The 23,396-nt window shown below is 36.3% G+C and overlaps 1 protein-coding gene across 2 annotated transcripts in view; it reads right to left on the reverse strand.

Moving 5' to 3' along the window:
• The window catches only part of SCYL2 (SCY1 like pseudokinase 2), a 39,084-nt gene that overhangs the window by 7,696 nt on the left and 7,992 nt on the right, over nt 1–23,396 (reverse strand). For both annotated transcript variants that reach the window (XM_071732962.1, XM_071732961.1), the window contains exons 3-12: nt 19,737–19,894; nt 15,687–15,831; nt 14,938–15,087; nt 14,151–14,372; nt 13,204–13,320; nt 10,158–10,283; nt 8,731–8,907; nt 3,570–3,692; nt 2,206–2,319; nt 1,606–1,738 (exon numbers count right to left, since the gene is read on the reverse strand). In XM_071732962.1, coding sequence (XP_071589063.1) covers nt 1,606–1,738; nt 2,206–2,319; nt 3,570–3,692; nt 8,731–8,907; nt 10,158–10,283; nt 13,204–13,320; nt 14,151–14,372; nt 14,938–15,087; nt 15,687–15,831; nt 19,737–19,894 — 1,465 coding nt within the window. The remainder of the gene's footprint in view (nt 1–1,605; nt 1,739–2,205; nt 2,320–3,569; nt 3,693–8,730; nt 8,908–10,157; nt 10,284–13,203; nt 13,321–14,150; nt 14,373–14,937; nt 15,088–15,686; nt 15,832–19,736; nt 19,895–23,396) is intronic.

Raw genomic sequence — 23,396 nt, forward strand, 5'->3', positions numbered from 1 at the left:
GCAAGAGGCTTTGCTAAAGTTCACAACAAGAGAATGTCCAAAATAGTACTTGCAGGTATGAAACCTGAGATTAGTCAATATATTGTTCTGGTCAATTATCTGAGAATATTAATCTTGGCCCAGATCACAAGCAACCGAATTACCACAAACTGAAAAATTGCCAAGAGATATTAAGCTGCCTTAACTAATATGTGGTCTCTCCTGGAACACTGGTATGGCTAGAAATAACTATCACATTGCTCTCTGACTGCATTTTACAGAGATTCTTACCTAAAAGTTTGGGACTGTGTTACACATTGGATCAGAAATTATGCATAGTCTTTATCTGCCCTCAAATCACTGAAAAAAGGAAACTGTCAGCCACAAGGAATCCAGTGTTAAGCCTACAAGATTCAATAGTGTTTTCCATAGGAGGATTCCTCTGCTTAAACAGTCCACCTCTGGCAGCAAACACTGAACATAAAAGCATTAAGGAAGAAGCTTTCCTCACTTGCAATGGTTAGTATTAGAACAGAGTTGACATCTAGCCAAAAAAGGTATCACATACAAGATGGAAGGTACCATGATTCTGGAAAAAAAGGAGAGTCCAAGTATAAAAAATTGATTTGAGCCCATCATTTCCAAAGTAAGGTGCACTTATCCACTGTATCTAAGTAGAATTCAGGAGATACACAACTGAAGATAAAGATACACTGTCCCTCATTCTCACACAGCAAATAAAAGTAAAAGCTGCAAAGGTTCAGAGAAACAAAGAGCTTTATATCAGTACAGATTATGCCCTCTTGCTGCTTTTGAGGAAATCAAAATAATGCTGCCATCACGTATTATTGTGGTATTTCACAAGGGCTTTTGCTGATACAGCTCAACTTTTAAAAGTGGTCTTCTGCCTACTATTGGCTGTCAATAAAAAAAATGGTCACTGTCTTCCAGACTTGGCCACACAGTCACATCTATTTCTTGACTCTGATCATCTGGTCTCCCTGAGCCCATTCAAGTTGTAAAAACCACACATCCTGCATTAGGCAAGCATTAGAATGCCACTAGGAAAGCACAACTGGGAGTGAGGTCTCCCCTTCCAGAAGTAACAAGCCATTAGGTTTTTTTAGCTGCGTTGTGAAACCTCACCCAGACTGTGCTCCATCTCAGTGCAAAGGCAGCCAAATATCCAACAAAATGAATCTAACAAAACCTGCAGTGAAAAGCAGTAGATTTGTAGACAATCATTTATAGCATCTGACATGCAGGAGTGGCAAGAGAAGGCAACAGTAATATCTTAAAAGCTCCAGCAGCATCTGAAAGAAGAGAGACCATTTCCTCTTCTGAGGAAAGCTGCCTCTCTGACTGTGTGGAACATACATGAAAGGTTAACAGTCCAAGAAGTGCAATGAGTACTCAGAACTGCCTTGAAGGCTACAAATATACCTTCTAGTGTTGGGAAGTACCAGCAATACACATGGTAATTAAAAAGGAGCACGTGCTTAAGGCCCAGAAGTTTTTAGCTGCCATTTTAGTGATACACAATCTCAACATCCGTGATAACAAAGGAAGATCTCAGATCTACAACATCAAAGCACAAAAGAGGAGAATGTTTAAAATACTAATTACCTAAAATTCCCATTAGCACTGCAGGTTCCTTCGATGGAATTTGTTGTAGGAAAGGTAAAATATCATCAAGCACAAACCATTTATCTAAGTACTCCAAAATCTTGCCTAAGCACACTAGTGAGTTTACTCGGACCTGTGAAGTATGATAAGAATTAAACAAACTCCTCACTATATTTTTGTCTAAGGAAAAAAAAAAAAACACATACAAAATTCACACTTAGAAGGAAAGAAGTGCTGCTGCAATTATGACATTCATATCTGAAAATTCAAGTTAAGAAAACCTTTCATGTCATGAAAGGAAAATATTCATAGTTACACACTGCTCACAAAACCCTGGCTTTTCTGTAGGACAAACACTGTTAATTTGGAACACACTTGAACAATTTTTACAGTATTGTTGCTAATAACTTTAAACACTGTTAGAGAAAAAAGTAAATGGTGCTTTTGTATTTGTAAAAAATAAATTTTAGAAGTCTCGAGAAGAAATCCAGGCACATTGATAGGCTTCTTTAAAGACACAATGGCCAAAAAAACAAAGCAGTTAAAGGTAAAAACATTTCTTGATGTCTAAGAAAGAGATAAAATTGTTAGGATACTTACAGCAAGAGAAGAAGTTTGCAAACATGCGTTTTTAATTCTTGGTATTAATGAATTTTTCATTGATGGGTAATCTATTAAATTGGCAAACGTGGGAATTATGTTTAGGCAAAGCTCCTATGAAAACAAAGTGCACATAAGGTTAAAAAGAAACATGTACATCTATTATAAAATTAGTACCAGTATTACTCAAGATTAAAATTAGTCTCCTTAATCTTTCCTTTTAAGGTAATATTGAAGGAAACATCATGTTTAACCCAGCTGACCTAAATCTATCAGACTTACTTAAAAATAGCTGGAATAATAAAGCATCATGATATGCAGGTAGCAACCTGGAAAAATTATTTCAAAACCAGTATTCATAAATTTATAATAAAGCATTTGGATAGCAGAAATATCTCACATTTTCACAAATATCTTGCATTTTCACAAAACCCCTTTAGATAAAAAACAAATTTCATTACATCAAACTAGCATTTTCCTGCATAAATCAAGCAAATTAAAATGAGTACTATCAACAACACTGCAGCAGCACAAAGATATGCTGAAAGATAAAAGAGCTTATCAAGGTAAAACACAGTTAAACAACAGAAAAAAAATACTCAGTTTCAGGGCCATCTCAAAAAATAAGAGACAGCTAAGTGAATACCTGAATAAGCAAACTACTGACGCAGAAAAACCTCAGGACAGATATTTAGAAAACAAAAAAAATTCCACATAATTCTAACAATGCTTTGCACAGGTAAAAGTCACATCTGCTGTTACAAACCCTTCTTCAATAATTTTTTTTTTTTTATCTCCCCCTCCCAATCCTAAATGCCTTTGTCTAACTAGAATTTAATTCCAGTGAAAAAATGATTTAAAAGTAAAAATAAAACAGAAAGAAAACCAAAACAACCCAGTTTTTAGAAAGGCAAAGAAAGCATAAATAGAAAAATTAAAAATGTCACAAGAAGGTATACTTATATGACTTTATATCAAATCAGGTCTTCCAAAGTAACTGCTAGCACACATTCTAATTAGTGGGACAATAAGAAAAAGCCCTGGCAAGAGCTCTGACTGGCAAGAGCATGCATGCCTGCATGGTTTCTGTGGTACATACTACTTGCTACAGTTGCTAGTCAGAATTAAGGGTAAGATCATTAAAACAACAATCAAATGGTTCTTCCTGGAAAATAAGGGGGAAAACTTATTCTCCTAGAAAGAATTTTCTTTAATAAAACAAGAATCTCTCTCACAATTTAGGAATATAACACAGCTTTATCATATTTTTCAAGTAAACAGACACAGGGGTATACAAAAAGTTGGCACATCAACTTAAACATAAGAGAAAAAACTGTTTTAAATAAAGGCTGAAATTACTGTACCTGGATCTGAATTGAAGGTGCTTCCAAGGCTCTATAAACCATTGGTAGAACACTGTTCTTTATTTCATCTTGTGGAGTTTTGGTTAGAAGCAAGTCCATTTTTTGCAGGAAGATCAACAATATCTAGTAGAAGAAAAATTCTTAAGCCAAAGTTTTAACTCCAGAAATATAAACTTACTATTTAAAGTTGGTTGTATCATATCACAAAAACTTCAGAATTTTTCTTGTAACTCAGTAAATGTGATCACTTACCATGTTGCTTGCCTGAAGGCATGGAAGACAAAAAACACTTTGACATATTACTGCATTTTAAAAACAGTAAATACAAATCAAACAAAATATGCACGTTCTAGGCTAGTCCTTCTGAAATAAGAAATCAGAATGGCTAAGGAGAGTTATTGTTTCTATTTACTATTTGGTCTTTTGTTAAAATCCACCCACAGAAAATCTTTATTCAGACACCACTACTGAGAAACCTAAGCTTTCAAAAAAACTATGGCTCAAATGATGTCCTCAAAGCATTTGACCACAACTCCAGATATAAAAGCTGCAGCTAGAATCAAAATAGGGACAATAATGAAAAGAATAGTACAGCTACTACATAAAAAGCTGCACTAGAATAGCTCATTCACACAGAGGGATTCATCTTGCTTATGCTTAGCCATCCATAAGTTGGTGGCTATTCTAAATTACTCATCCAGGCTCAGTCTCCAGTACAGAGAGTGATGTAACTCATTAGACTAATGTCTCATTTCAGAAAGGTGAGGCAATTTCCTAGCCACTGATAGATATTTAAACCCCTTTTAGAAAATTGGTTGGGCTACATAGTTAAATTGTGGTGAATGCTATTACATTCATAATAAAAAGCCAAGTATTTAATAGGAGGAAAATATTTCATTTTTTGAGTCTACAAATAAAGAGCAATCTGTGATTGAATGTCAAACAAGAAGAAGCATGAGAGAAATGTAAGTGTACCAAGACCACACTTAAGTTTCCCCTACCACTTGCTTCCTTTATAGGGAAGAAAACCAAATTATTTTAAACTGCAGCTAAAATGTGCTTTTTTATTATGTACTTATAATTACCTAAAACATACACACTCATTCATTCATTCATTCATTCAGTGATCACTAATTCTAATGCAACATCCTCAGTTTTGGATCAGAATTAGGGTGAGATGGACCAAATCAGTTTAAAAGTTAGATTTTATCATTTTTCTTGAATAAAGAATTTTTGTCTTAAACTTGGCCTTGCAAAACTTTCATGTGCTCATAACATTGTTCTTTTGGCTAGCAACCCTGTAATACTCTGGCATGACTGACTGCTTCTGTGTTTGGTAAGTGTGTAGTTTGGAAAAAGGACCATTTGATCATTTTTGTAAATTTAAAAGGATATGAATAAAACCTGTTATTTAATAACTAGAGAAGCTTCTTTAAAATAAGAAGCAGATGTTTAAACATATAACAGACTGTTTCTAAGCTAAATGTACTATTTAGCTATTTAGTTTTCAGAGGAAGTCCAGCTGTTTTTGCAGTGGCTGTTAACACTTTTCAACTAAGATACTAAAAAGCTGAACTGTTTTTGATCTGTCTGCCTGTCCTCAACTTGAGTATGGTTTATGCTGTTCCAAGGAACCCCTTTTATTTTTAGCTTTCTGAGATCATATTTGATAGTTTTTATCTATTTAAGTAGAAACTAAGGTGTCACAGTCACAGACTCAAACACACAATCTAATAATGAAGTAGCAGCAGTTGTACTCTAAATGAAAAGATGTGCTTCCTTCATCAGTAGAGAGCCTTCCCAGTATTTGTCAGGGTATACTCTGGGGTACTGAATTAGAATAGGAACTTACAGCACATCATATCCCAAGTCTCTATGAGATTCCCCTAGATATAAATTAAAGGTTTGTCTACACTGAGCAACCACATCAAGACTAAGCTGGATAAGGGGCAATGGATTCAAGACAAAAGAGCACAAAAAGTTCCACCTCATGAGGAGGAAAAAGTTCCTCAACAGGAGGAAAAATTTCTTTACTCTAAGGGTTAGAGAGCCCCGGAACAGGCTCCCCAGAGAGGTTGTAGAGTCTCCTTCTCTGAAGACCTAGAAGACCCATCTGGATGCATTTCTGAGTGACCTGCTCTGGCAGAAGGGTTGGACTCTATTCAGAGGTCCCTTCCAAGCCCTGACACTCTGTGATCCTGATTCTGTGATTCTAGGATGGTAATTTACAGCAAACGAGTTAACTCCATGCTAACTCCAAGAGCATAAGAATCAATAGTTTAAATTTTTCGTTTTCATATTATAAATTCCCACAAATAAAGATATTGTGAACACTGGATAACAATTTCTTTAGACTGAATTATAGGAACCTCCCTATGATACATTCACTTCCTAACTCAAGTACCCTACAAAAGCAGGGAACACAGAATCACAGAATGTTTAGGGTTGGAAGGGACCCTGAAAGATCACCAAGTCCAACTTGCCTGCCAGAGCAGGATCACCTCAAGTAGGTCACACAGGAACGCATCCAGGCGGGTTTCAAATATCTCCAGAGAAGGAGACTCCACAACCTCACTGGGCAGCCTGTTCCAGTCTTCTGTCACTCTCACCGTGAAAAAGCTTTTTCTTATGTTTACATGGAACCTCCTATACTCCAGCTTGCACCTGTTATCCATTGTCCTACCACTGGACATGACTGAGAAGAGCCTGGCTCCATCCTCCTGACACTCACTCTTTACATACTCATTAACATTAATGAGGTCACCCCTCATTCTCCTCTTCACCAAGCTAAAGAGACCCGGCTCCATCAGCCTTTCCTCATAAGGAAGATGTTCCACTCCTTTAATCAACTTGGTTGCTCTGCACTGGACTTTTACAAGCATTTCTCTGTCCTTCTTGAACTGAGAAGCCCAGAACTGGACACAATATTCCAGATGCAGCCTGATCAGGGCAGAGTAGAGTGGGAGGAAAACCTCTCGCAACCTACTAACCACCCCCCTTCTAATGCACCCCAGGATACCCTTGGCCTTCTTGGCCACAAAGACACATTGCTGGCTCGTGGTCATCCTTCTGTCCACCAGCACCCCAAGGTGTCTTTCCCCTGTGCTACTTTCTAACACATCAGTCCCCAACCTACACTGGTGCCTGGGGTTGTTCCTTCCCAGATGCAAAACTACACTTGCCCTTGTTGCATTTCATTAAGTCTCTCCCTGCCCAACTCTCCAGCCTGTCCAGGTCCCTCTGGTGTATCAGCCACTCTGCCCACTTTTGTGTCACCACCAAATTGCTGAGAGCACACTCCACTCCCTCATCCAGGTCACTGGTAAGTATGTTTAATAGTACTGGTCCCAGTACTGACCCCTGAGGGTGTCCACTAAATACAGGCCTCCAGCTACAGTCTGTCCTATTGACCACAACTCTCTGATTTCCTTCTTTTAACCAGTTCACAATCCACCTCACTACCCAACCACACAGACTACACTTGCTCAGTTTAGCTCCAAGGATGCTGTGGGAGAGAGTGTCAAATGCTTTACTCAAATCAATGTAAAACACACCCATTTCACTACCACCATCTATTCACCAGGTTATATCCTCATTAGAGGCAACAGGCCTCATACAAATCTACAACACCTGAAGAGAGTGTTTGAAAGAAACACTGATACCTTCCCCATCCAGCCCTCTCTATGCATTACAAACACAAGAACACAGTGGACATTTTTGTCTTGCACGAAAACAGTCAGGCCTGGAATTACTCCCCTCTGGCACTCTGAATCTTCCTTTTTTTTTCCCCTGAATTCCTGGTATACCAGCTTTGAAAACCTGTCCTAGAGTACTTAAACAAACTTTGTCTTACCAAAAAGGCTGTAGAAATAACATCTAGTACTTGGTGTAAATTAAAAATGTCAACATAGGACTTTAATAGACAGTATCTAGAAAGCCATAGAGAAGCTTTGCAAAGTTTGATCTTTACGAGCTGATGCCAAGTCTGTCTTTTGCTTCCCTCATTTTTTGAGAAATAAATAAGATTTTTTGCCCACTACACTCCAGATACAACTTTGAAGCAACCCTTTTGCAGTGAGGACTGTCTGGCAAAACTGATTTTAAAGGTAGCAAAACAAAATGTTGCCTTTTGGGGTGAAACAGCACAAATAAGATGTTCATTGGCTTTCAGCTGGTTTGAGGTTTCATTATTTCAAAACAACAACCAAGCTAAAATAAAGCCCCAGTATACTAAAAACAAAGAACATTGGAAAGTTCTAATTTTCGAAGGTATTATTAGCTACACAATTGTTCCTCTCCCCCCCTCCCAAGTATAATGAGAGTTCTCTGATGTGGCTTTCTAAAATTTGGGGAAAAAAAATGTCTACTTCCTATGTTCCTATTCCTATGTTTTTGATGCCCCTGAAATGCTCTGCAAAGAAGCATCAGCATCCAGCAATAAACACGCAGCTGCCTTTTATCTGCAGAGGCAGTGCTTAACTTAGTGACAGAATCCTCAAGAATAATCAAGCACGTGGTGTTGACAAAAGCATCCAAATGTTTTTCTCCATTACAGTAATGATAATGTCTTACTGCTTTCATAAATCTAAATAACACAAAAAAGCATATTTTACTTATACATTCGTCTAATTAAATGAAACAAATTTCACAATTTTGTGCACAGCCCTCAAATAAACACTATTTTATCATCATCAATAAACAACACTTTTAAGAGAGTGTGAAAGCTACATGCTTTTCTACACCATGATCCCCGTGACAGCAATCTGGATACAAGAAAGAAAATAAATCATAGGTTCAGCTACTGGTAGAATATGTACAACCCTGCCCAGATTGGCAAGATAATGGATAAAATGCTAACAAATATACCTCCTATAACCAAACAAAAATTAAAATTGAGGGGTAAGTCCTCTTTTTGCTACAATATCTGATCTATAAATGCAAATACACCTTCAGAAAACCCATCTAAAAAAACAGGGGTAGAGGCTTTGTGAATTTCCTGGAAAAAATAAATTTCATATGAATCAAGACTGACTGCTTGGACAACTACAGAGCAGGTTGGGCAAGCTGTGTGAAGCTGAAAAAAGGAAATAGAGCAATTAGTTATTTTTCAGGGAAAAAAACACCAAAGTGAACAAGCTTAATCTGAACAGTATTAACATACCTGGATTGGTTCTTGCTGTTTAAAAACAGGACCAAGATCAGGCAGAATAAGCCTGATATATTCCTCTTTGGTGCATTCCTCAGCAATCAGGAGAACATTAGGCAAGACAAAGGGTACCATATCAGGATTCACAAATTCAGATGTCAAGCAAGGCAAAATTCGCTGAATTATAACACGCTAAAAGAAAAACAACAGGTGGTCAAAACATTGTACTGCACTGCAGTAAAGTAATATTGTGTCAGCTCAACAGCTTTTGTATTAATCCATTTACAAGAAAACAGACCAATAATTTTCCCTTTTGCACTCTTATTTTGACTGTGCTACTTTGCTTACTTTCTCTTCTTTACAATCAAAACATAAGTGGAGACTGTAACAACTGTGAAAGTCAACCAAAACCAATTAACTGTGCAGAAAATAGGACTTTCTGTCATGTACACAAATTATGAAAGCCTTACTCTATATGCTTTCTTTAAAAAAAACCTTAAAAAACATATCACTCCCAAATATATAAATATACAATTTAATGGCACGGTTCCTTTCCTTATAGAATATACTTTCAAGACAGAAAAAAAAAAAAAATACCCTAAAAATGATTAGGTCAGTCAGTGGCTGTCTAATGCTATTAGGCATCTATTTCCAAATTCAAAACATCAGATATTTCTAATCAAACAAAAAAATTACTAAACTAAAAAGAAGAGAGTATCAAACACTAGATTTGAATTTTGCACTCTGTAGTTAAAAATAAAATTAAAAATCAAACAAAATTAATGCAATTGTTGAGAAGCTCAGCCATTCTATGTATTAAACTAATATGATTTTTTTGCATCACTATATATGATATGCATTTATATAAATTAAAGAATACCACAAAGGGAAAAGGAGTCAGTCTAGACATAAGGTCTAGCAGTACACAGAAGAAGTCTGTAATGACAGACATTTGCCTGAGGTTTCTGGGTTCTGCCATCACAAGCAAGCACTTGGTTTGTTGAAGGAAGGAGATGCATCATTCAACATTCAAGTGCTGCCTTGCTATGAAAAAACATGAAGCAATCTCACTGGTAGAAAAGGTGGCAAAATGACTTCAAAGAGCTATGATAGCTTCTAAAAACAAAGGGAAAACCTTGTAAGTGGAGAAAAGATGACGAAATAGGGATGAACTATAAGAGGATATGCAAATGATGGTTCTTGACACATCCTGATGGCACAAGCCACCATTTTCTGTTTAAAGAATTATTGGCAGCTGAGGAGTATTTCCCTGTCAATTATTTCCTAATCTTCCTTTCTTTCCCACTACTCTATTCTGACAGTCTCCTGGCAGTCTGCTTTGGTACAATGCTACACAGGTCCCACCATTTCCAGATTCAGAATGTTAATAGATACTCACAGATTTTTAAACTCAAGTATTTCAAGATATCATACATACATACCTTAGGTAGTTTTGGAAGAACCTTTGGTAAACCTTTAAAAAATTGTGATTTCTGAAGGTTATCCCTTTGAAATAATGAATCAAAATATTGAAGAGTCACTGCCCCTACATCATCGAAGAATGGTATCTAAAAATAAGATTAAAAGCTTGTGATCTGGATGGAGACAACACTGATACTGCTACAAAAATTCCATAATATAATGACCAATTTACCTTCTCAATGCACTACAGTAAAACTATACAATTATGTGACTGCAACTAACAATTAGAAAAGTACATTTTTACATACTAAGTAGTATAACATTCCAAATAATTATTGAGGCTCTATTTTCCTAATATTTAAAAGAAACCCATGTACATTATGTGTATCTAAAGTAACTTATTATATATAAAATAATATTTAGCATAGAAAAAAAAACACCTTAATTAAAAGTTCTCTGAGTAATAACTATGTGTATTACAACAAAGAATTAGTGACTAAGCCATCCAGATCTGGCTACCACCTTTCGTAACTTATAATAATCAACAAGCATCTATATACAATCAATGTGTAATCATGTAAATTTCTCTCCAATGTTCAGACCCACTTGTAAATCCAGTCCACTATAATTTCTCACATTGTGACCAAGCAAGAGGGCTCAGATCTTCTTAAGTATTGTCTAACATACACAAATACCAAGCTTATAATGATGGCATCAACAAAACACCCATATTATGTCATCAATATTGATAGAGCACCTTCATCATTAATAAAAGACTGATAAAAATGCATGATGATAATGCAAGATTTATATAGAAATTAACCTATAAATATTCAGCTTTTAGTTAGTAGATGAATGAAAAGAGTAGAAGAGACTCTATCCCAGACTTACACAGACTGGAATTAAAAGTTCTCTATACTAAAAATGGCAGGGATAAGATTCCTCCTTCCTGATAGCTCTCAGTTTTAGGGAGGGATTCATCAAACCTCATGGGCTTACAACAGTTAAATACAAAGCATTTGTCTTTTAAACAGTTAAAGACAAAACAAGTTTAAGTTAGAAATCTGTTTTAATTTGAAAAATCTGTGTACAAAAGAACATAACAACTTTTAAGGTAGCTCTGCTATAAGACAGAAAGAGAAGCTGACAAGACAAGGGCAATGAAGAAGAAAAAAAGCAGAAAAGCAGATTGGAGTAGGGCAATAAAGAAGAAAAGAACCTGTAAGCAGAGAATTGAAGCTAGTCTGCACTGTGGACTTAAATTCTGCCTTCTAGATCACGCACCAAGATGTATGTGATTGTGGAGCTCTACTCAGGGATCAACACAAGATAGTTAAAACTAACATGGCAAATCTGCCCATGTCAAGCTCTGTTTCAGCTCATGTCATGCTTGCTATAACAAGCTACTTTTAGAACTAATGCTCTACTATCTCAACCCTACAGTTCAGTTTATAGTTACAACTTTATAATACCATCCTGCTTAATACAATCATTTACAGATTGGTTTGTTGTAGTCCTTGGAACAAGTGTTTGAGTTGATACCTGAGTAATATTTGCCAATTTCCTTGCTTCCCATCTATCAGCATATTTGCTGGGAGAAGCATCAGTTGTTCCCCCCACATTTTTCACTCATTATTTCTTATGTTAAATACACTGATTTCTCTCTCTGCATTTTGGTTAAGCTGAACAGGAGCCAGCAGTGTGCCCAGGTGGCCAAGAAGGCCAATGGCATCCTGGCCTGTATCAGGAACAGCGTGGCCAGCAGGTCCAAGGAAGTGATTCTGCCCCTGTACTCAGCCCTGGTGAGGCCACACCTCGAGTCCTGTGTCCAGTTCTGGACCCCTCAGTTCAGGAAGGAGATTGAGGTCCTGGAGCAGGTCCAGAGAAGAGCAAGGAGGCTGTGAAGGGATTCAGCACAAGTCCTGTGAGGAAGGGCTGAGGGAGCTGGGGCTGTTCCATCTGGAGAAGAGGAGGCTCAGGGGAGACCTCATCACTCTCTACAACTCACTGAAAGGAGGGGGTAGCCAGGGGGGGGTCGGTCTCTTCACCCAAGTAGCTGCCAGTAAGACAAGAGGGCATGGACTTAAGCTCTGTCAGGGGAGGTTTAGGTTGGATATTAGGAAAAAATTCTTTACAGAGAGGGTGATCAGGCATGGGAACAGGCTGCCCAAGGAGGTGGTGGATTATCCATCCCTGGACGTCTGAGACACATCCCTGAACATCCCTGAGACACTGGAACAGGCTGCCCACAGAGGTGTTGGAAGCCCCCTCCCTGGAAGCTTTTAAGGCCAGGCTGGACAGGGCTCTGAGCAACCTGATCTAGTGGGAAGTATTCCTGCCCATGGCAGGGGGGTTGGAACTAGATTATCTTAAAGGTCCCTTCCAACCCTGAAATTTCTGTGATTCTATAATTCTATAACAGAATCTTTTTATATGACAGGAAAAGAAACGTTCAGCTAGACCAATCTGTAAGCAAGAACTTGAAAGGCTATCAGATATGAGAAAATAGAGTATAAGACAAATGAAGAATCATGCTTTTAAGTTCTTCTTTCGGATAGGTAAATGGATGAAGTGTTTGTCAAATTGAAACTTAAATTATTCTACTCGCAATTAATTTTTGCTTTGCAGGCAAGTAAGCTCTGAGTGTATTTGAAGCTTTTCTGCATATTTTAAGAATACAACGAAAATCATAAGCTGAAAGTTAATCCTTACATTCATTGCCCTTTAGAATTTTATGGCTTTGAAATCCTTCCAACACAGTTTTATACACTGAACTGTATAAAAACATAGTATTGAAAGCACTTTCAACTGCATTGGGAAGCAACAAGACAGTGTTGCATTAAATTATTATTCTGAATCCTGTTTCACATCCACTTCTTCCATATTAATAATGCTCAGCATTAAGGAAAACTTTTGCCATCAACTAAAATCATTATAGTTAAACAATATTTAACATTTCAACAAAAATTAGTGACAAGAAAACACTTTAAAATAGCTCTGTTGTTTCTACAAACCATACATTATTTTCCTTCTTTCCTACGGCTAATGTAATTTCCATGAACTGACCTTAGTCATTTGATCTGCGTCTGGTCTGACTGCTGGAGCTACATTTAAGAGTAGCTTTACATGTTCACGCACTTCCTCTGGGATATTCTGAAGAGTACTGGAGCTTAAACGGCTCAGCTGTGTAAGTAATTCAAGCACATGCACCATGAAGTCAGAAAATGCTGCATATAACTATTTCCAATATACAATAGGGCTACTTTGTCCTCTTGATGGCTTCTCTTCCCACTATCCCTCCCTTCTCCCCTTTTGTAACCCATTTGCTTCTGATCCCTCATAGTCTCCTTTCTCTCCCCCAACAGCCTGACTGCTTTGGCTCACATTCCCCTATTTCCAACTTGTTACTGTGTTCAGGTTATAGGAGAACACAAACCCAGTATTTTTAAACAGGTACACATCATTATCTGAGGTGCTGAATACACTCCTTAAAATACAGTACATGCAACTAAGGCAATGTGCACCCAAAGTAGTTAAGACAAGTTACATTAGGTCACCTGACCCAGGTATCTGTCTTCTGCTAATATTCAAAGTCCACAAATAATGTGAAAAAGCTGACAACTAAGTGGATACCAATTGCAATCAGTCAAGTGACCAAATCACTCAAAACTGAGCCATCTTCAATGGTCCAACATAGGTCATTCACTGACTGCCCACCCCACTATTCACCCCAACAGGTATTTATTCCACAAGACCAGCATTTGACAGGTTTACTGAGAAATCTGGTGAAAAATTAAAGTCGTAGTTTATAAAGTTGGTACACATAACCTTTGCTTTTATTTCCCCCATTCTGACAGGATTTGTTGTTGGTGTTATAAAGATAGCATGCAAGGTAAGATACCACTATCACACTGTTTATGTTGGAGTACTGGTATTGTGGACTAAGTACTTAAATCCATTTTAAAACAGTAACTTTTCAAATATGAAAATCAGTGAATAATAGTCACAAATACCTGATCCAGCTGCCTACTAAAGCTTTTATAAATATCCTGCTTGTTGACCTCAAAAATTGGTTTTCCTTTATTAAACACTGCATACATAACAGCTCCTAGAGAGTACATATCACTGGCTGTCTCACAGCTGACAGAGAGAATATATTCTGGGGCCAGATATTCAGGATTTGGAAGACATAAGGATGGCAAGTTTGGATCCCATTCCTTACAAGGAAACTTTGGCTACAAGAGAAGTAAAAGAAAATACATTTATTAGGGATTTTTAAAGAACACTTTAAATAAGACACTCAAGAAGCAAAAAATAATTAATCCCAACTCAATTATGAAGGAAACAGAAACTGAATAAGGTAAAACTGCTAAGCATCTATGTCTGTAACAGTGTGATTAACTGATGCAGTGAAGTCTAAACATTAGAATTCTGAAGTGCAATGTAAAAATCAAAGCACTGCTGTAAGAGGGAAATATGAGCTACAATGGGAATACATTTTAGAAGGTAGCAGCCAGGCACAGACTAAATTAGGTAGCTTTGCATGTCATCCAACATGCAGGTGAGCAGAGGTGGCACAGGCTTCAGCCTCTAAAACCATTGCTCTTTTGACTCCACTGAGAGAAATCAGATCAAGGCAGCACTTCAGTCCAGACCTGTGCCATATATTCAAACTTCCTGCCAACAAAATATAGAGGGGAATATTAAATGATTCTGCATTGAAATGCAAGGTCATGAAATTGGTTTCCAACAAAGATCTGAAATTCAAATTTAATGATTATAACTATAGATCTCTATTACCTCCTGTTCAGATGGATTTGTTGACTGGATGCAAAAATCAAAGCCCATAATTTTCCATGCTCCACTCTTATTCAAAATTATGTTTTCAGGAGTAATATTTCCATGGACCATTTTCACACTGCTATGCAAAAACGACAAGCCTTCAGAAACCTGTTAATCAAATATTATTATTTCAGGTTAAATATTTCCCCAAACATCCCATAAGACATTTCCAAAATTCCCTTCTTCTGGCCTCCGTTAAATTGGTAAATTAACTAAGAAGTTATTTTTCACCACTATTTTAGGCTGTGTCTTAAAAATGATGCCTAAAGGAAATAAAACACAGATGGATAATCAGCAGACAAGTTTACTAATGCCAATTAACTATCACAGTAGAAGAACAAAAATGCTTTTCAAAGTTGATCAACATATTCACCCACAAAAACCTGGGAGTTACTGTTCCTCCGCAGAAGGTAAAGAAAAGATTGATATATGCCAGAGACAGCTGAAGCACAGACAGACACTTATATGAAAAACAAAAATTAATTTGATTTAATATTTTCCATGTCAGAATAAGCAAGAACAGTAGCAACTTAGAGCCTCCAGGGTTTACCCTCTCTTACACTTACAGTGATCTGGGCACTATCATCTTTCACTTCGCAACTATTTGATTTACTATAAGCAAACAAAACTTCAGCAGTTACAAACTTCATAAAAGAATCAATAACACTAAAAGAACAAGGAAACTGTAAGGACAACCTGTGGCATACCTGAAGCAAACCGTATTTGGTCTCCACATCATAGAGTTTGTAATCTTTCATGTCAGATGGCAAAGGGGAAGGTAAGTTGTCCCAGCTCCCAAGAACGTTAGCTAAACTTGCACAGACTGGTTCTGTACAAAATGCCAAACAATCCCTAGAGAGGAAATACATAAAACCATTCCTTGCAACTGTAATAATTCTCTATACTGCATTTGAAAACCCATAGAAACATCATGTTATACATTATCAGAACACTTGGTTCTACCTAAGAACACATTATATTTAAGGTTTTGAATCTCCATACGTAATATTATAATAGAGAAAAATATGTACATATCACAAGTATTTAAAAATATTAAATATAGAAAGCAGCCTAAGTTATTTTATTCTCTAGCATTCACATGCATCACTAATGATGCACACAACACTTCATATAATGTTTTAACAAAACAATGCTCCTCTTGTCTTGATCCAGAAAAATCAAACAAATAATTCTTACTTTTTTCAGAACTTGTCAAATCAGACTTTTAGCCCTTCCTAAAACTGACACTTCTCTGACAGAAGCAATCCTTAATTTGGGCAGGCAATCATCAGAAATAGAATAAAATATAAGCTAGCACCAAAATATTCTTTTATTTTGCAAACGAATAGAAGAGATGCAAACACAAAATGCTTGTTGTATTGACTGCAGTTTGCATGTGAAGTGACTGCTCTCTAAATTATTTTATTTAGAGATATATTTTATCTATATGGATATATTTTATCTAGAGTAAATTTTATCTACTGTTTTCTTCATGGAAGAAATACAGGTCTTGTTTATGCATTTTTGTATCAACACTGATAAAGCAAACTTCTGCACATAAAATTGACTGGTTTTAACACTCTCCTTCAAAATTTCAAGGTTATCAAAACAATGTATGTCTCAGTTTCAAAAACTTCATGTAACATGGACCAAGTCATTCTTTATATCCATGTTCTTCACAGTGATTTGTTCAGTCCCGTAGGCTCTGGACAGTCACTGCACTTCACTTCTTAATAATTTCTTTTATTTTATTTTTTTTATAAAGTATTACATGGCTGGTAGCACACACAACTGGTTTAAGGATGAGTGATTTGTGAGAACACTAAATACTGCATCAGTTTGACCACAGAAAACTAAGACTAAGTAAGAGTAATAAAGATATATATTTAATGTTACAGGCAAGAAGACAGAAACCTAACTATTTGACCATTCCATAAAAATATGACAGAAGGCACAAAGCCTCAGCATGCAACTACCACACCGTTTTTATATATCTCAATACTTAATAAGATTGCTCTTTGAAGTAAAATGAGGCAGATGAAACGTGCAAACCTCCTATTAATCAACAGATTTTAGTTTTGCTTTAGTTTTATCTACTGCTTTTCTGAAGGAAAAACAACTGAAAATTAAATTAATTGAATCATATGTGCCAGCCAACCTGACAGAACATCTTTCTTTGGTGTCCTTCCTAGCATTTGTTAACACCATCCCTTTTGTGCTTCCAGTAACACAAGTAGGGCTTTAAAACTAGTTTTTGCAGTAATCACAAGGAAGAATCAGAGCACAGAAAGACCAGGACCTTCATTTTTTAATCTGATTTCAACTTTACCATAGAGTTCAGACATTCAGTCACAGCTAAACACAGATGGTAGAAAACAGCTAGGGAACAACTATTCAGTGGCTTTCATCACATAAACTCTCTGATTACTGCTGTTTTGAAGGAACAAAAAGATGCCTGTTTATTTTTTGCTTTAGGAGCTAATTAAATAAGGAACCAAATTGGAGTAATGGAAGGATGAGGCAAATCTAATTAAAGCAAATGAATACTGCAGCAGCTGATGTCATACAGTGTAGCTTTTTTACCAGTTCCCTGAGCAGCATCAAAATGAAATTCAGGGTAATATAATAAAAACAAAACAAGTTAAAAATAAGTGATGCCCCCAAATGCATATGCTTTGAGAAAACCTGCAACAGATGAAATGCCTAGTAAATTAAGTATCTGGGTCTCTTCAGACTACTTCATTTTTAATGTGTAGCAATAGCCTTACAAATGAAGATATGATTTGGCTTTTTTATCCTTTTCTCCAATAATAAGGTAAATCTAGAATACTGTTTCTCATCTGTGATATTACTGGAATTCAAGACCAGTTGCAAATATATATATATATTTACTATATACATTGTATTGTAAGTAATGTGCACATATATTTAGGATAAAGTTGTTATACAAATGCACATAAATGTATAAATTGCAATTCATTAACTATAATTAATAAAATTATATTGTATAACAATAATTTGGAGTAGAATTACTCTGTTAATAATGGAAAAGCTACCTACACACTAGAATCAGAAAGGTATGGCCCTTCTGTATCTACTTCAGCTGTTCAGGTACACCAAGTATTCCTTTTCTCCTCAAAGGAAGCAACTCTGTGTTACTTTGGAGACACAAAAAAAGACCAGATACAGCCTAGCCAGAAGGAACTCATGCCAGATTTCTTCAAGAGAAGAGCTCTGGAAAGACCTACAATTCTAAAGAAATCTTACAGCATTCTTTAAAAAGTTGCACATACAAATATTCTAAGCAAACTATTCTTCTATGAACCCCCTCCAAAAACTGCTGCATCATTTTCTGGTGTGGAAAGCAACTGGACAGGTTTTGTCATGTTGGCTTTTCTAGCAGTAGATGAGCATGCTGAGTATTGAAAGAGCAAAGCTAGTAAGGCATAGGATGTTACTAAAACTGAAGAATGAGAACTCTGATATAACTACACTGTTAATTTTATTAAAAGGCTGAAATTCTTCAGGAAAGGACGACCAGAGCTTTCTTAACACTCCAAGGTATGAATCTAAACCTTTTCTTGTCAAGTAAAGAATTCAGGGAAAAAACAGTTACAAGATGCACTTGTGGAGTTAATTGAAATATTGTGACAATTATAGGAAGAAATCCCAGGTATACTCTGGGATTCACTTGCATACACTGTGACAGAAATAACCCTGAGGCCTTTCGTGTGTAATTGTTTATTTAATGTTGCAGAGTATTGAGCTGTCTTCTATACCTAATTAATCTTTCTTAGGCTTTTGTGAGGGGCACACTGAACCACAGGGACAATGACAGATTTGAAGGTTTTTGGTACATGAATATGCAAGAGTCATTTAATCCAAGAAATCTTTCCCAAACTACATATTGCAAAGATGAAGACACGCTCCTGCAGTATTTTCAGTTCCCAGAAGTCAGGACATTTGGAAAAATGCAGATTGATGGACACAATAAAAAAAATGCAGACATTTGAAAGGCAGTGTACATGAATCTTTTTAGGCTACCATTTAGAAAAACTACTCTGGGAAAAAACCCTCTAAAATTTTCATTATATTCCTCAGTAGGATCTGGATCAGTTTCCTATTTCAACATGGACCCTTAATTTTATTTTTTAGATTTTAATGTGCTGTCGTCACTACAGTTGAACTACCTTTAACCTTTAAGACTAACCCATTATTGTGCCTTGTGACCAACCTTAGATCAAAGAAACAACCACTGAAAAACTCACAGCATTCTGACTCCCTCAGCTGGCATTTGGGGACCTTTTAAATACTTGTGGCCACAACACAAACAATTTACCAAAAAACTCCAATACAAATGTATGTACAGCCTTTTAAAAGAAAACAATTTCAATAGACCTACCAAATTTTCAGGCTCTAAGGGCCATGCATAGCTTTATAGCTGCAACTGGACAAAGATCATGCAATAGTTTATTAATTGTATTCACAGCAGAAATGCATGGGGGGGGGCAAAAAGATGCATGACTTGGGGGGAAAAGAATTCAGAGAAGGTTGGACTGGATGACCTTGGAGGTCTCTTGCAACCTAAAGCATTCTGTGTTTCTGTGATCCTGTAATGGTGCAGATATCATTTTCACAGGAGTAACTACAGTCAACTTGAATCTCATGAGATTTATGTGTTGAATGCTCCATATCTTTTATGTCCAATAAAAAAACAATTATTAAGAAAGTCTGTTCTCAACTTTACTACAGCTTACCTGGATTCTTCCAATGGATGTTGAACAGTAAGTAGTCGAGGGTGTCGAAGCCTGGTTAGCTGTTGAACACCTCGTTTTAAAGAATCAAGAATCTGATCCTTTTCAAATTTTTGATACTTGTCTATTAGCTTCTTATCAAAAACAAAAACAGCCACTTCCTAGAAACAGGCAAAAAAATTCACTCAGTGTATAACACGGCTAAAACACAAGCCCATACACAATTACATAAATGCACACACACATTTTTTGAATAACAATACAACCCCATAGGTGTAGTTAAGTACTTCAATATACAAGTAGAAACATATACAGTCTTTACTTTGTCCCAGTCATAACCACACAGGCTACTGTGTAACCTCTGCAATATCTTTGGCTCCTTATCTTTCAAACAGTAATATGTAATCTGTAACAACTGTCTACACAGTGACAAAGCAGCAGATCCACAGGACAGAAATTGCCTTGATTGTAAGTAGATGAAAGCATTTACATCAGATATGGAAAATTAAAAGATTCTGAGCATATATTCTTTCATTTGGCATTAAATATACCTAGCACTTTATTAAACTAGATCCTTTCTCATAATTCTGCTCTGAAACAGTGCAATCTATATTGAATTAGATATTAATGAAAGACATATAGTCACATTAATTAATCCGATTAGACCATTCCCTGGATAAAACATAAAAAAAAATTAATAGTTAAATATATGTAAAAGAAGTCCTAGAAATGTGGTAGTTGTTAAAAACTGGGAAAATAATTCCTCCACCCAACCTCTGCAAATGGAGGAGGAGAAAATTAAGAAAACTATATGAAACTTTGAAATTACAGAGGTTGATGTGAAATCAAAAATTAGATAACATCACCATCTTAGAAGCCATTAAATGGAAATATATCAACTGAAGAAAAAGGAATTTAAAACTGTATCATGAAACAGAGACCTCCTTACACTCCTAAAACAGCATTATGAATAGTAAAGGTTAGAAACCAGTAGTACATAATATGAAAATACAGTTTCCAGTCCCAAGAGGATGTCTATGCTCTTGTACTGCACATTTAAAAACTATTATTCTAATTGACATTTGGAACATTTATACTATTGATTAAAAAAATATAAATAAATCAAAAAACCTTTTCTAGAATTTAGCCAATTCACAATATTTATATTTTTATTTATTATTTATATTTTTTAGCTGGTACTTATTTGATTAATCCATTAGTACATGAATGTCTGTACCTAACTCAAGTAAGTACATTTTTCCTGCTTTGATCCACCCCAGCTGTGTTCCAGCTCTAAAGTGATGAATCAAACACTAACATTGACACAAAGCAGGGAGAAACCAATGAAACAGGATTGAAAGCATACACTACACCCACTATTTTTTAAAAAATATGCATTTTCCAGTACAAAGTGGGAATGTAGGAAATGACCAACAACAGAATTTGTAGTACAGCACTTCCAAAAGCACTTCTGTTTAATAACAAGTCAAAAGTCTCAGAAAGTGAATATTTTGTAGAATGGAATCTCAGCTATGGTTTGAATATTTTATGACAGCTATAAATAAGTTCTATTGGTGCTTGCTGCAATCTTGCATTGTTTGTTTGAAGTTTAACAAAACTTTTAAGTATCCAAAATTAGCTCACATTTCAGTAGGAACAAGAATTTGTTGTGTTCTTGGTGTGAAAATGATTGTTATCACATTGATTTTGTAGACAGTTAATGTGGAGTGTCAAGAATCAAAACAATTTGAGTTGTGTGACCACTTGCTTGCAGTATCTTCATTTTCATGTAACTTATCTGATAGAAGAAGAAAGCATAAAGGCACCTCTGTCTGCTCATGGACGTTAAAACGTGAAACGTGTTCTGGTATTCTTAATTCCAAGTATGTAACTCTGAAATTTAATTCCATAATCAACATCTTTATATGCAGAATGCCATATCAATAATATGGCACTCAAGCCCCACTAGTCACCAGGTATTACTGTACAGAAGAATGAAGAGATAGTGACTCATGGACCATAGAACACACACTCAATGCACAAATATTAGTGAAACTATATAGTACGCTTGGAAACATTAAAAATTGTTCATGGTTTTATGCTGCATGAAGCACATAACTCTCTCAAATTTTGACAACGAACATAGGACTTCTGGTTTTCCTTTTCTTCTTTACAAGAACTTATATTCAACCTCCAAAAAAGCAGGGCTACTGACTGCAGCTGATAGGAATTCCATTTTCTGTAATTCCTTCCATGAAAACCTTCTGAGATGAAAACCTGCAAAGGCTTACACAATTACTGCTTCTTTCCAGAGAAAGCTCTAGAGGAGCTTCTACTTTGTTTTTTTTCACTTCACAGGTTAGAAGGAAGAGCAGCTTCCTCCTGCAGATGACCACTGAACTCATTCTGCAGTTTTGTCATAAGTCCCATTTTGCAACATATTTAAAAAAAAAAAAAAAAAAGAGTACTGCTGCTTTCCACAAAGAAAGTCCAAAAGTAGAGACTAAACAACCTTATCTTAATGGCATAAATTTTCATTCATCATTTGACAGGAAGTATACACACCTTGCTCAACATGCTTTTGTCCCAACACAGTATAATGGTAATGCTACTACCTGGGTTAGGAAGTATAGACAATTACATAGGGGACTGTCCTCTTAAAAGTTTAAATTTCATTTCTGTTCAAAAGCATGAGCTAGTCTGCACCTTCTGTCTCAATCCCACATGCTTAAACTAAGTGCTTTACTTCAAAGTGATTAGGTAAATATCAGTGATGACATTGAGACAGTTGTATCTTCTGATGTATACCATACTTGCCAGAAGAAAGACCTTCACAAAAACAATAAATGTTTCTACAAAAATTAGAAAAGAAACCTGAATCTCTGAAAATATCAGTCTTTAATTTCTACAATGCCTTTGCCAAGGAATTAAATGTCACCTATGAAACCAGAAGTAAACATTGCTCACAACAGGTAAGACACAGGACTGGGTTTAAAGGGGCTATAATCACATTAATTCATTTAGAACACCTTTGAACACAGAACTGAAAAGAGCAAATTGGTTCTCTTTGATAGCGCTCATGTATTTCAGGGGAAACCTGTTGTGTTTTGTCTCAGGGACCTGGTATTCACTAATATATGTCCTCATAAAGGTTTTATATCCTTGTATTTTCACTCGCTAAATGCCACAATTTCTTTTTCCCAGCTTCTTTGGGCAGTTTTACTTTGTACTGGATCTGGCTGAGATGTAGTTAACTTTTTTCATAGCAGCCCATACCATGCTGTGTTTAAGATTTGTGACTAAGTGTTGATAACACACCAATGTTCTGGCTGTTGCTGAACAGTCCCTGCAGAGGGTCAAGGCTTCCTCTTTTCCCCACTCTGATCCCACAGCAAGTAGGCTACAGGTGGGCAGGAGACTGGGATGGGATGTGGCCAGGGCAGCTAATGCAAACTCACCAAAGGGCTATTCCATACCAGGTAACATCATGCTCAGTGATAAAAATCAGAATAGAGCAAGAAGGAGGGGGTTTTGGCTTCCCAAGTGGCTGTTTTCCAGAGACTAGATGAGCATTGGTATGCCTGTGGGATTTGATGAGCAGTATCATTAGTTTTGCTTGGGTTTTTCCCCTCTTCTTTCACCTTTTAAACTGATCTATGAGTT

Source organism: Heliangelus exortis, chromosome 1 (assembly GCF_036169615.1).
Source record: "Heliangelus exortis chromosome 1, bHelExo1.hap1, whole genome shotgun sequence".
NCBI classification, from domain to species: domain Eukaryota; kingdom Metazoa; phylum Chordata; class Aves; order Apodiformes; family Trochilidae; genus Heliangelus; species Heliangelus exortis.